At 35.7% G+C, this 16,646-nt stretch overlaps 1 protein-coding gene across 7 annotated transcripts in view; it reads right to left on the bottom strand.

Moving 5' to 3' along the window:
- Positions 1 to 16,646, bottom strand: part of Ccdc88a (coiled-coil domain containing 88A) — a 139,952-nt gene that overhangs the window by 26,177 nt on the left and 97,129 nt on the right. For all 7 annotated transcript variants that reach the window (XR_007588959.1, XM_050123859.1, XM_050123860.1 and 4 more), the window contains exons 17-21: positions 13,940 to 14,081; positions 6,456 to 6,620; positions 3,661 to 3,822; positions 2,162 to 2,439; positions 1,803 to 1,946 (exon numbers count right to left, since the gene is read on the bottom strand). Coding sequence is in view for 6 of the 7 variants with exons in the window: in XM_050123859.1 (XP_049979816.1) it covers positions 1,803 to 1,946; positions 2,162 to 2,439; positions 3,661 to 3,822; positions 6,456 to 6,620; positions 13,940 to 14,081 (891 nt within the window). In the remaining variant the exon portion in view is untranslated. The remainder of the gene's footprint in view (positions 1 to 1,802; positions 1,947 to 2,161; positions 2,440 to 3,660; positions 3,823 to 6,455; positions 6,621 to 13,939; positions 14,082 to 16,646) is intronic.

Below are 16,646 nucleotides of genomic sequence, written 5' to 3' on the forward strand. Positions count from 1 at the left end.
TACTTCACAGGGAATAGGTAGCAGAGAGAGACAGTGTAGGAAGTCTTCTAATTTATCACAAATTCTAAAATGAATTAGATGGCTGTCATTAAAGAGAGGCAATCGAAGAGCTCTAGGTTCAGTTAAAGAACTTCTCTCAAAAACATAAGGTGGCATTCTGGAAGGACAGCTCAGCAGTTAATAGTCCTTGCTCTTCCTACGTTGTTCCTGGTTCGATTCTCAGCACCCACGTGGCTGCTTAAAGAGGCCTACCGCCCCATTTTCAGGTGATCTAACATCCTCTTCTGACCTCCAAGGGTACTAGGCATGCACATAGTGCACAGACATGCATGTGAGCAAAACATTAATACACAGAAAATAAGATTTTAAAGTTTAAAATAAATAAAGAAAATGGGCTAAGAAGATGGCTGAGTGGCTAAATGGCTTGCAATGCAAGCCTGAGGACCTGTTGTAATCCCCAGAGCAAACCTAAGTGTGAAGTGGCCCTGGTGGCCCAGTGTAATTTTGTTCTGGGAAGTTGGACACAGGAGATCCCCAAGGCAAACATACTAGTCAGACTAGCTACATCTGTGAGCTCTGAGTTTGATTTGAGAGATCTTAGTGAAAATGAATTAAGAGAAAGAGTATTAAAGAATAATTTTCACCATCGACCTTGTACTTCGACACACACTCCCACGTGTCCGACTCATGCAAATATGTATATACAACATGCACACCACACACATACACATGAAAATGGAAAAAAATGGTGAAGTGCAGTTAAAGATATTTGATGCCAACCTCTTACTTCCATGCTCCCACACAAACATGTAAACACATATATAATGACACACAGCCAAACCAAAAACCTCCTAAAAACAAGTGCTAAAGTAGTTCTGAATTTTTTATATCTTCCTTTAAAACAACAGTGCCAAATGAAATCCAGTAAACAGCAGAGGTCAAAACAACAGAGTCTAAGAAAGAAACTTTCTGTGGCATTATCTGTGATTACACAGGATATTTAGAATCATCAGTGTATGTGTGTTTGTGTGTGTCTGTGATAGCTCTTTCATGTTTTACTTAATAAAGCCTTTTATTTTCATAGAACACAGACATTAATAAATAAATGCTGGGCAAGAACAGACCTGAGACACAGAAAATACTTTACTTCATTCCAAGCCTGGGACATTATTTTGATCAAACTCATAATACAAGATTTCTTTTTCATTTTAGCCAAGTTGTTCTGGAGATGCCACAGAAATGTACAATTTGATGCTTGGAAAGCCCAACTGAAGTCCATGATTCCAGCTACTTCTTAAAATACCAGCAATAGTTAGCTACAAGATGAGACCTTTATACTTCTCTGAAGTTTAATATATAATAAAATAACTCCACCTTTCTATTATATAACTTGTCACAATATGGTCTTAAGTGCTTGTACTATCCATACAGCATCCTCTATTACAGTCTATTTTAACTTTGTACTGTGGTTACGTAAGTCCAATATCTTCACAACAGAATATTTAGCTGTAACATCTATAGAAAACTAAATTCAGAATTTCAGAGTATCAAGATGAAGATGGTTCTAGTGAGTTAGGACCTTTTAAAACGAAAGGAAAAGCGCAAGACAATTATAAAGTTGAGTTGTATACATGTGCACCAGAACACACACAAAAACATTCATACAAACAGGTACACCGCTGAGATGATAAAAATTCCATGGTAAGTCAAAATTGTGGATGCTATTATAAACACACACACACGCACACACACACACACACACACATACACTTTCTCTCTAGAGAGAAGACATATATCATTACCTATCATTTTCACCACAAAGTTTCTTGTACTCTGCAGCTACCATCTCATGGTTTTTGCTTTCAAGCAGCATTTTTTCTTGTTCCATTTTGATCATTTTTTCCAAATCTTCCAATTGTCCTTTCTGTTTTAATAACTGATTGTAACTGGGGAGGGAAAGTTAGGTATTTAGCATTAAATAGTTCTAACAAAGAAAATATATTAGAAAAGGAAATGATAAATTTAACAAGCATCACATAAAAGACATATAAATTTATATAAATTCCCTTCAAAAATTATCTTAGATGGGTCTAATGTATAAAATTTATTATACTACCCAGAGAAAATTTGTTTTAAAGTAACACAATAAAATATAAGTTACCGGTCTTCAAGGTCTTTATGTTCCACCTCAAGATTCTTGTGGGCAGACTTTAAGGTTCCATGTTTAGAGATGAGAGACTCATAATCTGAAGCCTGTCGCTCATGAAGAAGTTCCAGCTTTTCGTGATCTTTTATCAGAGAATCATAAAGAGATTTCAAGTCTTCTCGTTCTTTGATTATAGATTCGTTTTCATTTTCTAAGGAAGACTGTTGGATGAGAAGCTGTGCATTCTGGTTCATAAGTGAAGTACTTTGTGAATTAAGGGTGGAATTTTCAACCTGTAAGAATGTGTATATTATTAACAGTATAAGGAAAAAGCATGGTGGTACATGCCTTTAATCCCAGCATTTAGAAGGAAGAGACAGACAGATCTCTGGGGGAGCAAATGACTAAGAGAGCAAGCAGTAGAGAGAACAAAAGAAGTTTATGTATGTGGTGGCATGCATGTGATAGTGACAGGACAGCTTGTAGAGTGAGCTCCACGCGTCTCCTGTGCAGACTGCAGGGCCTGAGCTCTGTCTGTTGAGCCATCTTGCTATTATTATTATTATTATTTATTATTATTATTATTATTATTTTTAAAGGGCAGGATCTCTTCCTAGCCCAGAACTTACTGTTAGGCAAGGCTGGCTAGTAAGTGAGCTACAGGGATCACCTGTCTGTGCCTCCTCAGTGCTGGAATTGCAAGCATTTACCAACATGACTGGCTTTTCTGTGACCTGACTGAACTCAGGTCCTCCTGCTTGGAAGTGCTTTACTGCCTGACTTAGCTATTTCCTCAACCCACTTGTTACTCCTTTTAACAAAAAGTTACAGTGTTAACTTAAATAAGTTCTATCTAATTAAATCACTGCAGACATTCCTATTTTGAGTAATTTGGATTGTAGCCTCTCAAAGAATTAAGGCTACCTGTTTAATTTTGGAGCTTTTGAAAACTGTTTTTGGAAAGTCTCTGAGAAGTCTAAATTAGCGTTTACTTCATCACTGAGAGAACATTTAGATTTAAAGAAGGAACCAGTTTCTTTTCCTCCCTCCTGGACTGTTCTGTGTGAACTGGCACTGGCATTGTTAAATTGAAGATGGATCCTTTTGGTTACATCAAATATATCCTTTAGACAAAAAAATCTAAAGACAAAATTGCTATGCTGTGTGCATTTCAATAACTAAACTAAGAATGTTTTAAGAATGAAATAAAGAATACTATGTTGCAATCATACTCTGAAATAAGGGATTTGTACCAACTAATTAGAATCACCTTGTTGAAAGGATAGAAAGATTCTAAACTAAATATAAGTAAGATCATTTTCACTTATACTGTGGGTGAATTTAGTAATTTATATAAACGTTGACATTTAAAAAACATTCACATTAAGGAGTCTGGCATAGAAGCAAACAAAATATTTCCATCTATCTTCAAGTCTTAAATTCACTAAGGAACAATGTTTCTATGTCTAGGTTCCCTTTCTATAATATTGCATAATTTAAGTGTTTAGTACAACCTGAAGTTTGGCATTCTGTGTTTGAAGAGTGGTATTCTGCTCCTGTAATGACACTGTCTGCCTCTGAAGTGCAAGAATCTGGGCCTGCAAATTATTGTTCTGTGTTTCAAGCTGCTTCAGTTGAGTTTTCAGCGCTTGCTTCTCTGCTTGCAGTGTAGCATTCTTAAAACAAGAAAAAGATACCACACTTATTAAAAATAAACATGGGACATTTTTCTTTACTAGGTAACAGTATTTTAAAAAACGAGCTTGAACAATCTTAAAAAAAGAAAAACCTTCCTCTTCAATCACAAGTTAAATATTTAATCCATAATGACACAATACTGCCACAACCTTAAAATACTATTGTGCCTGTGTTCTTTCTGCTTTTTGATGTCCTAAGGTATTTTCTTTCGGTGCTGAAGGTATAGGTTAGCGGTAGAATACGTGACTAGACTATATCATGGGTAAGTGGTGATCCTGGGTAAAAAATGCAGTTCATAATAGACCTAACTGGTATTATGTTTTGTTTTCCTTTATCCATAATATGAAACTCTCACTAAAACTATATTTCATCTCTAAAGACTTCTGAAGTATATCCAAAAATTTTTATCATTTTCAATTTTTTCAGTACATATGACCATATTTCTTCTTACAGTTAAACAAGTGAATTACTATATTGGTCACAGACATTAAAATATTAGGCATAGATATTATACATTTAAGATAAATTACATTCCATAAAATCTAAATTTGTACTAAAAAGCATAACCAAAGAATCTACCATATAACATAAATAAAACTTTAATATATAAAAAAAACTAATTAGGCTATGTAGTACTGACTAGACAGAGAAATGATCCAAAGAATCACAATAGCTGTTGTATCTTTAATAGAAGACTTCTAAAGAACACTTCACTTTTATATTATATAAACAACATTTCACTGTACAAAACAGAGGTTGTGCTTTGACCCCATAAAATCAAACTGAGAAGTCAAGGTGGATGTGGCTCTAATAATAGCCTGAAACACCAGCAACTGGAAGACAGTCTGAGCGAAGTATGGAGAACCTGTCTCAAACAACAACAGAAACAGCAACAAGCAAACACCCGCAGAAGCTGAGGTAGGTAATTATACTGTTCTCTTTTTAACTTGTTGAAAGGATGAAAAAATCATGGATGAAAAAACATGGAATACTGTCTTGTTCACACACACACACACACACACACACACACACACACACACACACACACACACTGTTTTGATGTGAGTATCATATAGTCCAGGCTGGTTTGAACTCACCATGTAGCCAAGTCAGTCATGTATGATGTGATGGTTAAAAATGAATGTCAACAATGTCTATGAGGGAATGGGGTTAACGGACGCAGCACCATCACAGGGACTGGAGTACAAAGGTGAGCTGAGTAATAATAGTGTCTCTACTTCCTGATTGCAGATGCAGTATGAGCAGGGCCTCAGGCTCCTGCTGCCACGATTTCCCTGCCTTGATGGACTCTATCCTTGAACTGTGACCCTTCAAGTTGCTTCTCACAGGTATCTTTGTAACTACTGGAGAGTATTGTTACAAAGTGGGCCTGTTGTTGTGATAACCTGGCCACACACTCCTCAGGCCTTTGGAAGTAGAATCCAGGAGCAATAGGGAAGAGTTTGAAATTTTGGGCTAGAAAAGCACTACACGAATAAGCAAGGGCCAATCTAGTGTGATTCTGGAGAGCAGAGAAACACAGACAGTGGGAAACGAAGGGAACTGAGATAGAGGCCATTCACATTACATTCTGGCAAACAAATGGTTTTAGTCCTCCAAGTCATGGATGAATTGTTTTGGTGGAGGAAATCTCAAAAACAGGATAGAATTCATACCGTGTCATGGTAACTGTAAGCCCCTCAAGTGGCCAGGCCCCTTACCTGAGGACCTCTAACTGCTAGGTTTCACCCACAGAATATCCTAACTTCTGGACCCTGCTCCCACTCCACAGAGTAAAAAACCCAATCACTGGATATGAAATCCCCTAATCTCCACCCTGGAAAGCTCCACCCCCTTCCCAAGAAACTCTGTATAAGGCCTTATTCTGTTCAGTTCTCTGCTGTTTCTAGCCCGAGTAGAGACGGCCACTCTCCTGTTTGTTTCCCTTCCACTCTCTTGTGTGAGGTTTGTGTGTGGTGTGACTTTGTGGTATTCTTTGACTCCTGGCGTGGATACATTTCCACCTGAGCTGTAATGCTTACAGTTACTGTTTGCTGTTTTTATTCCTTCCACAACCAACCAGAAAGAAAAAAGAAAAAAAAAAAAAAACAAAGCAAAAAGATACAAAATTGACTAACAGAAGGAGAGGGCATAAAGTTATAGGCAAGCTAGGTTCCGAGACAGTAGTTGTAATTATTAAAGAGAAGCCTCCTGCTCTTCACTGGGACTTCAAAGGTGGATGGAGTACAAGACTCCAGCCACCAGACTCCACTATAAAAAAATCAGTGTTGATTTTGTACTGCTGAAGGAGTTCCCTGGGAGAAAACAACCAAGTCAGCCTGAAAGACATACAGAGGCTACTGCACACAATCCTACATTTTACCTGGCAGAACTTGATAGCACTGTCTATATGATATTGGTTTTGCAGACATGATGGATGGAACATTGATTACACTTGGGAGTGACTTACAAGAGGGTAAGGAGCAAAGCATACTTTTTATATGATAAACTAGACAAGAAAGTACAAAATAAATTTATGAGAGATAAATATATTCAACAATTCATTATTTCAGAAGGATTTTGTCCCTAATAAGAGTTTTTAAATACTTACATTTCTTTCTACTTCAATTAACCTGTCTTTAACTTTCAGGAGCTCTCTGGTGGTTTCTTGACTTTCTCGCTCCCACTTGTTATCTTCCCCAGAGACAGGCAGGGAGCTCTGTACCATCGTTTCCTCATCTTGTCTCTGTTTGAGAGCTTCATAATTTTTTTTCACCTAAAATTATTTAAAATATTTTAATGGGAAAAAAATCAATATTTTTATATTTCTCAATTACTTTGGGTCTGTGTTGGTTTGGTGAATATTACAGATACTTTATCTAAAAATATGATATATGTGTGATTACCATTACTATGATCAAAAGCTTTTTGAAATGCAAGTTTGGGGGCTGGAGAGGCAGTTCAGTGGTTAAGAAACCGAAGTTTGGGCAGTTCCATAACTCTCACCCCCCCCCAAACACACACACACACACACACACACACACACACACACACACACACACACACTAAACCATAAAAGGAGACCCCATGTCATAAAACTACTGTAATGTACATTATTCTAGAAGAAGGACAAGATAGTTGGTTCCTCTGAGTGCTCCTACTGGTAATGAGAATGGGCCTCAGCAGCCTTCCTAGGGAGTGCTAATGTCAACACATTCTTGGGTTACATGCACACATCAAACATTACACCAGACAACATTCATATGCACAATTCATGCTTACTAGGAAAGGACAATCCAGGATAAAAAAATAAAAGCTAATAAACAACAACAATGAAGAAAATGGCCCTCAATAACAGATTAACCAAACACTGATATGCTACCTAATATTAAAAATTACTTTTACAGCAACTGCTAACCAATTTAGAGATCCCTATGTGAAAAGCAAATAAATATTTGCTACTTGTTAACACTGACTTTAAAAGATTCCTAAATTAGTTAGGGGAGTATCTTTGGGCATCTAATTTCCTAAGGATAATATATTACCTAGACTTAATTAATATAGGCTAATTATATTAATAAAGTAACATTCATTTAGCTTTTGATCCATACACATCATCATGTAATTTATCTTGTAATAACTAATTCAAGGATGTATCTTCAGAAGCAAGCTTTTAGTTTTGAGTTGACTGTTTTGTTTGTTGTTTTGAGACAGGTCTTATGTAGCCCCAGGCTGGTCTTGAACTCCTGATCCTATTTTCTACCACAAGTCCTAAATCTACAGATGTCAGCCACCACACTAGACCTCAAACTGACTTAGGTTGCAATAACCCCAGAAAACACTGAGTAATACATAGGCTTGAACCACTACTAACATGAAAAATCCTGATCACTTTAATGATCAAAATTGCCAAATTCAACACCTCTCTGTAATTATATATTTTTAAAATTTATTTTTAAGATTAAAAACAAATTCTGTGTGTGAATGTTTGCCTCATGAAGGTATGTACACCATGTGCATGTAGTTCCTGCCAAGGGCAGAAGAAGACCCTCTGGAACTGGAGTTATGGAACAGTTGTGAGTTGCTATGTGGATGCTGGGAATCAAACCCAGAATCTCTGGAAGAGTAGTCAGTGCTCTTTATTGTTGAGCCATCTCCTTAGCCCCTAAATATGTTATTTTTAAATGTGTGTGTATGTGTGTTCACCTGTGCATTTGAGTATAGGAACCCTCAAAGGCCAGAGGCTTCAGATCCCCTGAAGTTGAAGTTACAGGTGGCTGTGGTCCACTTATTGCGGGTGCTGGGAATCAAACTCAGATCCTCTGGAAGAACAGTGTATACTCTGAACTGCTGAGCTATCTCCTTAGTCCCTCTTTAATTCAGATTTACTATTATACTTATCTTGACTTACTAGTTTATTTTAGATATTTACAGTACATTAAAAATTATCACCATAGTTTATATTAAGGGTAGAAATGATTAAAATAGTTCATGTTGTACAAAACTTAAGGAAGTCTTTAATTTAGCAGTAAACTAGCATTACTAGTGAGTTAGAAAATGATAAGAAAAAAAGCCAAGATGGAATGGAATGTAAAGTTTGGTCAGTGATCTTGGATACTCCTATTTTCCCATACAGTCTTTTTCCTAGGCTTATAAAGACTGTGGTCAAATGCAATATTAAGGAGAGCTGATGTAACAAGAAAATGTTATGTCAGGTATGTACTGTTTTTGTTTTGCAAGTAGAATTCAATTGTATTTGATAACAAGAGGGGGAAATGACAACCAAAAATAGGAGAGCTAGAAACATAATTCAAGGTTCCTGAGTTATAGTCTGTTCACGTGTTCTTTTAGCTTATATATCATTCGTCAAAATCCTTATATTCACATAGGAAATAAAGTTCGAGTCAGAATAGTATACAACAAAGCAATGCAGAGTCACTTTAAAATTTAAAGTTCATTAAAGTTTAAAGCAATTAAAAATAGTATTATAAATTAAATTGTAAAATCGCATTTTCAGTGATTTCAGCACTGAGGTATAATCTATAGTTTCTAATGTACTGATTATAAGAGATATGCAGTCTATTTCTTAGAATAATATATGCCATGGAAGTTAACAACATGAGAAGAGGATTTCAATCACTCTGGAAGGATTACTACTCACAAAGCAATATTGCTTTGCTTTTTTCCCACCAAATTTAGGTTTGCATGCTCTAAAACTTCATATAAATGTAATTACAAAATATGTAATCTTTTAATGTATATTTTTCTGATCATATTTTAAGCTTTACTAATGAATTTATTAAATGAATCAATAATTTTTCCCCTTTTGTACTATTGTATTGTTTTTTACTATATGGGTATGCCAAACTTTCTTTATTCAATTATCAACTCAGGGTCACTGTGTTAATTCCAGTTTTTAATTAATTTTTTGTGTATATGGGTATAGATGTTTGCTTGTGTACACATATGTTCACATGCTTTTGGAGACCAGAATTGTATTCCTCAACTGCTCTCGCTTGAAGAACATTAGACAAGGAGCTGGAGAGATGGCTTGCTTGAGAGTAGCTTGCTGCTCTTTCACAGGACCTGAGTTAATTTCCCATCACCCACGTTGGATTTCTAAAAACTAAATGCTTCTAACTCCAGTTCCAAAGGTTTCAACATCCTCTCTTCTGGTCTCCATAGGTGCCTGTAACTTAAAGCATCATACTAGAGACACACAGACATACACAGACACACAATACATACAAATAATTTTAAAAAATCAGATAACATGATCAAGCTGGTTTCATCCAGGGATGTATGAACAGTCTGGCATATAAACATCAAATAAATAGGTCAAGTAATGCAGCACCTAGATAGCCTCTGGGACACAAATTGCATCCCCTCAACAGGTGCAGAAATAATTTCTCATAAAGTTTAACATCTCTTCATGAAAAACCCCTGAAGAAATATATATAAATAAATATAATATATATACACATACCTCAACATAATAAATGTTATATTCAACAAACCTATAGCCAACATTATACTAACCAGGGCAAAACTGAAACTGTTTCCTTTAAAATATGGAAGGAAGCAAGAATGTCTATCTTCTCCACTGTTATTCATTTAGCTATACCAGTAAGGCAAGACAAAGGAATAAAAAAAGAGTAAACAGAAAAGAAGTCAAACTATCCATACTTTTTGGCAACATGATCCTATATGGAAAAGACCTTAGGGGTTTTATCAAAAACACTTAGATCTGATTGATACATATTTTTATTAAAATAGCCATGTACAAAATCATCATCCAGAAACCAGTAGTTCTTCTATATACTGAGAGTGAATATGCTGACACAGGAATTAGGAAAGCATCCCCATTTACAAAAACTAAAAAAAAGACAGAATATCTTTAAGAGGCTTTACAAAGAAACCTTTAAAACACAGAAGAGATAAGGATTCTAGCAGATGGAAAAGTTCTCCCTTGTTCATGGAATAGCAAAATTAATATTTTTAAAATAGCTATATTCAGGCTGGAGGGATGGTTTAGAGGTTAAGAGCACTGATTGTTCTCCAGGAGGTCCTGAGTTCAATTCCCAGGAACCACATGATGGCTCTCACACTGTATACCATAATAAATCTTTAAAAAATGGCTATATTCTACCCAAAATTTAGCAATTAGCTAATTAATCTATCTACTGATCTAATTTAAGGTATGTTCAGTATTATGCTGAGTTAACAGATTCACATGTGATCTGCTTGTTTACTTTTTCTGGTACTGCGGAATGAATCTAGCCTTTGGGCAAGCTTCACGGGTGCTGAACCACTGAGCTATATCCAAGCCTAAGATATGTCCTATTAATTACATAGAACATCTTATGATATGGGGCTCCCTTCCATTTACTAAGGTATTCTTTATCTTTTATTAATGCAGAGTTCTTTAAAGTACTTCATGGTATTTTATGGTACTGTAAGTGGTATTTTTCTTTTAAATTTTATTCTCTAATTACTAACTGCTAATATATACAAATATGGTTAAGAGTTTTATATACTAGTCTTTAACCTATGACACTTGATGAAACACACTTCATATAATTTTCTATAAATTCTTTAGAATTTCTTGCCAAAATAATCATGTCAGAAGTCAAAAAATTATCTATATTTCATCCTTTCAAATTTGTATTTCTGGGGCTAAAGAAATGGTTTAGTGGTTAAGAGAGCTTACTGCTCTTCCAAAGCATACAAGTTTGGCTCCAGCCATATCAGGTAATTCACAGCCAACTTTAAGTACAGATTCAGGGGATCCAACACCCTCTTCTGGCCTCCACAGGCACCCACACATACATTCACACAAATATACACAAAAACAAAATCTTACCAAAAAAAAATCAGCATTTCTTTTCCTTATCCTAAAACATTAAGACCAACAACACAGTGTTTAATAGAAATACTGAGAGGAACAGCTTTGCTTTTCCCCTTAAAGTAATAGTCTTTTATCATTAAGGATGATATTCGGTGTAGGTCATCTATAAAACACCCTTATTTATTTAATAAAGTTCCTTTTATATGTAAGATTGGTATTAAATCCTTTAACTAGAGTTGCAGACAGGTCATTCTCCATGTAGTTCTATCAATATCGCCATAGTTTGAAACTGTTGTTAGACATGAGAACATTTAATCTTGCTGTGTCATGAAGCTAAAATGATCATTTTATAATTTTTAGATGAGATAAATCATTACTATAAAACTAATCTTTATACATAATAGCTTTCTTTTGATGGGTGTTACAATGGTATATTATTTTTCATCAAAATTTCTTGTAGGTGGCATTTCATTAGGTTTTACTTTTCCATTGAGTGTAATCATCTCTGCTTTAGAACAGAAATGTTTAGACCTTTTTACAGTAAATATAATATGATTTGGTTACAAACTTCCCTTTCACTTTTTATTTTCTATTTGTCCAATCTGTACTTTGTTTTCTGTTTTGTTCTGTTTTCCTTTGGATTTTTTAAATTCCTTTTTATATTTCTATACCTTAGTTTACATTGTTTATGTCTAAATTTCAGGGTCTATTTTCAAGTAATACAACTCTTCATGTACAGTATTGAAAGCTTAGGAAGGTACAATTCCATTTGAGTTCATGTATACAGGAATAAGTCAGTTTATAGCATTATGAAAAATGGCCAAAGTTAAAGATAAAGATGGAATTTGGTATCTCTGATATTTAGGCTTAAAACACAAAAACTAACTCATGTACAAACCTACTTATTTTCTTGCTGAGTAGCTTCATGAAGTTATCATTATTTGTGACCTACTAATATTGTTTAATAGAGTACAAAATTCAGGACCTAAAGCTGATTAATAATTATTTATGCTAACAAAGCACAACGATGAACCAGTGTAGTAGGTTCCATGATGGCAAAATCAGCAACAAATACTAGAAAAGATACTGTGGGTATACGGTGAACAAAAAGTCTTCCCTTTCTGCCAAAGAAACCCTAATTTGGTTAACTGTTCCTCTAGAACAGTGGCTCTTGACCTTCATAATGCATCAATACTTCAATGCAGTTCTTAATGTTGTGGTGACCCCAACAATAAAATTATTTCATTGCTACTTCATAACTGTAATTCTGCTGTTACAAATTATAATATAAAATATGATATGTAGCTTCCAAAGGGATTGTAACACAGGGGTTGAAAACAGCTGCTCTAGAAGCATAATAAAACTAGAATATTTGATTATTAGGCAATAATGCTTATGGGGGAGACCCATGATTGGTAGACTATCTGGAATAGGAAAACTAGTTACCTAATAGAAGCAAGAATTACTGGATTTCTCTACAGGCAGCAACTCTTATAATCAGGACGCACATTTTGGAAGATTTTAGATTTATGCTTTTGGAGTTGTAAGGCTTAATGACTGCTATAAAGCATCAAGTCCCAAACCAGGGTAGTGCTCTCCTACTCCAGTGTAAATCTTCTGTTTTGCTTGAACCATAATCTGGTACAAATACATCTCAAGGACCAGCAAGACAGATCATTCAAGATGTTTGCTGCCAAACCTGACAACCGAGTTTGATCCCCAGGACCCACATGGTAGAAAGGAGAGACCTCCCACCAGTTGTCCTTTATCTCCATAGGCAACAGGCATGCTGTGGTGTGCTCCTACCCCTGCGTGTGTGTGTGTGTGTGTGTGTGTGTGTGTGAGAGAGAGAGAGAGAGAGAGAGAGTCTGTAAATACAAATAAATTAAAAAAAAATTAAAGAATCTCACATAATTATAAGGAGAGACCCGTAGCACTGCCTAACCATCTATTTGTACTTCCTAGGGCTATTGTGAATAGAACAGTCTAAAATGTGGCCTACAGTAATCTCATCTCCATCTGTTTGTCATGTGGAACTTCTATAACCCTTGTGCTTAGGAAAGACATAGGATGATCAGTTCAAGGCTATCATTGGCTACCGGATAAATTTAAGGACAACCTATGCTACAAGAGATCCTGTCTAGAGAAAATGGAAAATTAAGAGAAAGCCAATGTCTGGAGCAATGCAGAGGCTAAAAAGGGAAGAGTGACACAGAATGGAACTCTTCTCGTTCCCCTTCACATAGGTGAGCCCTTTACACTTCAAGTTACTCACCTAGTGAACACAGTGCTTAACTTCACTCAATAATTCCAAATCTCACAAAGCAGACCTAGATAGCATCTTATTTGTGAGCAGACCAGCTGTTTTCCTACACAAACTATCTATGTTTGTCCTCTGCATCTTCACAGCTGTATCTTTATTAAAATCTACCTGGAGGCTCAATAGGAAAAATGCACCAGGGAAAGGTATCAGTATCTCAAAAACTGAGTTTCTGAAACAAAATAAGCCTGCTTTTTGTCCATCCCATTTCTACAATCCTTTATGTCCTCACCTCTAAGAGGGACTACTACATACTTGAAAACACTGAGTAAATTGTAGCATCTTCAAACAAATAAAGATATGTTTAAGTATACTCCCAAATATACGAAACAGAATGAAATACTAACATAAATACAGCTGAGTTTTTATTTTTTATGTTTTTCTGTTCAAGCACTTATAAAGTTATTTTGGAAAAAAAAAACCTTACTGTTTTAAGTTCTTGGCGCAACTGTTGATTGTAATTTGTAGACTCTTCCAACCGAGCTTCCAAAGCAGCAATTTTTTCTTCTTTTATTTCAAGGGACTTCTTAAGAGTGGATTCTAATTTTGATTCCAAAAGTTTGTACCTACTATCCAAGTACAAGAGTAATAGTTTGTCACTAGATGTCAATACATTTTTAGAGACAACCTATGACTACAAAACTGAGATCTATAAGCCTTCATGTTTGATGTAAATTATCCTCCCCTTAGTGGTAGTCACAGATCAAACTTTAGTAACTAAATAGAACTCTTAATTACTGTCAAGACTACTAAAAGAACTATTAATGCTCAAAAAGGGAAACTGAATAGCTAAATCTCCAAATATTTCTTTTAGTTTTATAAGACTAAAATAGAAAAAAAGTTGATGTATCTATTATATCACATATGTCTGTGATATTATGCATGCATTTTTACATAATGGCCAATATGAGCAGTTAAGGCTTAGAATTCAACGTAAGTTGGGCATGGTGACACACACCTTTTATTCCAAAATTTGAAAGGCACAGGCATGCCTAGTCTTCAAAGAGAGTTCTAGGCCAGTCAGGGCTGCATAGTAAGACCAAACAAGAAGCAAAACTAAACACGTCAATATTGGCTGTTTCTTTAAACAGTTACAGTAAGAAAGACAATGCTATAGTCATGGCACATAGTGGTAAGAGTCAGACAAATACCAATATTCTAGTTACTTTACAATATGTTAGAATTCATAAATCAGTTATTAAGTAGTTTTAAAAATTATGCATATGTGATGTATGCATATGTTTACACATTTACGTGCAATGAACAGAGGGGTTATCATTTTCTGTCACTATCTTAGTCCCGACAGGGTCTCTCACTGAATCTAGAGTTTTTTCAGTCAAGCAGGATGGCCATCACATCCCAATGTCTTCCTCGTCCTCCTATTATACAATCCCTAATCTCTGATCCCACCCAGGGTTGCAGGCACACATACTTAATACCCAGCTTTCTACATGGTACTAACTCAGGTCCTCACACTTGCACAGCAATTGCAGAGTATACAGTAAAAATAAAGGTTTCAGTTAATGCATTTTTTTTTTTTTTTTTGATTTTCGAGACAGGGTTTCTCCGTAGCTTTTGGTTCCTGTCCTGGAACTAGCTCTTGTAGACCAGGCTGGCCTTGAACTCACAGAGATACGCCTGCCTCTGCCTCCCAAGTGCTGGGATTAAAGGCATGTGCCACCACCGCCCAGCTCGGCAATTTTTATACCTAAAGCTCCCAAAGATAGAGCTGGGTGTGGTAGTGCATACTCGTAATCTCAGCACCTGAGAATAAAAACATCAGGAGCAGGGTTCGAGGTCATTATCAGCAATATCACTAGTTAAAATCCAGTATGAGCTACACAAAACCCTCTACAAAGGAATCTAAAGACAAAAACCACTGGACAAATGAAACATCGGAAGGACAAATAATCAAGCGAAAAATATCCCAAGAAGAAAAGTAAACTGGCCTAACAGTATAGTACATTTCCAACATGATAGAATTTTATAAACCTCCCCAAATGTTTGTTTCTAATGTACTCTGCAGACATATAATGCAAATGTTATTTCTGTAGTACCAACTCCCTTAAAAATTAAGGCTGGCTTTGGATTTGGAGGATGGCTCTCTTCTTTACAAGAATCCAAAGTCTGTCTCATGTAAAAAGAGCCACCTGGTATGGGACAGAAGAAAACCAAAATTAAGGGACTATTCTGTCGTCGTTAATGTCATAATCCTTTGGTTTTGACTTTTTAAAACTTTTATAAGGTATAATTTATAAGATTATTGTATATCTATATATAAACATTCTGTTGTGATATTAATGGTCATATAGAGTACTAATTAATTCTAGAAATAAGCTTCGTCTAGCTTCTTGTACATGACTTCAGGCTTGAGTCTGAAGCAGGTAAATAGGAAAGTTTGTGTACCATGGATATACTTTAACAGATTTTGGTCCTTTAACTTCTCAGAGATCTGCTGCATAAGACATTTGAAATATTTTAAGTTTTCTGCAGGGAATCGTGACCATTCCTGACAGTGACCTTTGAGGTCTCTAAGATGGTAGGGTCCCACAATGATGAATCCACTTGGATAAGCTGATAAAAATGACCCAAAGACCAGCTTTGGACCATAAACTGCTCAGGACATCTTCAAAGAGGCTAATTAAGATGGTCCACCTCACAGACTACTCCAGTCAGGACTTCGGATAAGCCCTGCCCTTTCTATTACACTGGGACTGGACAACAGCTAGTTCTCTCAGGACTTGACCATTATCTTAATTTCCTCAGGGTTCCCTAAAGATGCCGTTGCCTTCAGACAACAGGAATTAATTTTAAGAACATGACACCCACATTCCCAAGAGGTAGTGAGTGGTTTTTGGTTGTTCAGTGGACTATGGATGTTTAGTATTGTTTAAGGGGTTTGGTTGCAAGCTGTAATTGGTCATAGTCAGGAAGGAAACTAAGCAAAGGAGATTAGATTCAGGGATTTCATTCTGAAAAGAAAAAAGGGGGATACAGGAACAACAGTGTAAAAGTGTATATTATTGAATCTAACTTTAAACTAAAAGGCAACTATTAATCTCAAATATTTTATATTGGTATGGATTTTTGTATACTGACACAAATTTAAGTTTTGTTTTGTTTTTTTTTTTTTT

Source organism: Alexandromys fortis, unplaced genomic scaffold (assembly GCF_014885135.2).
Source record: "Alexandromys fortis isolate MF-2015 unplaced genomic scaffold, M_Fortis_MF-2015_v1.1 scaffold_210, whole genome shotgun sequence".
NCBI lineage: Eukaryota > Metazoa > Chordata > Mammalia > Rodentia > Cricetidae > Alexandromys > Alexandromys fortis.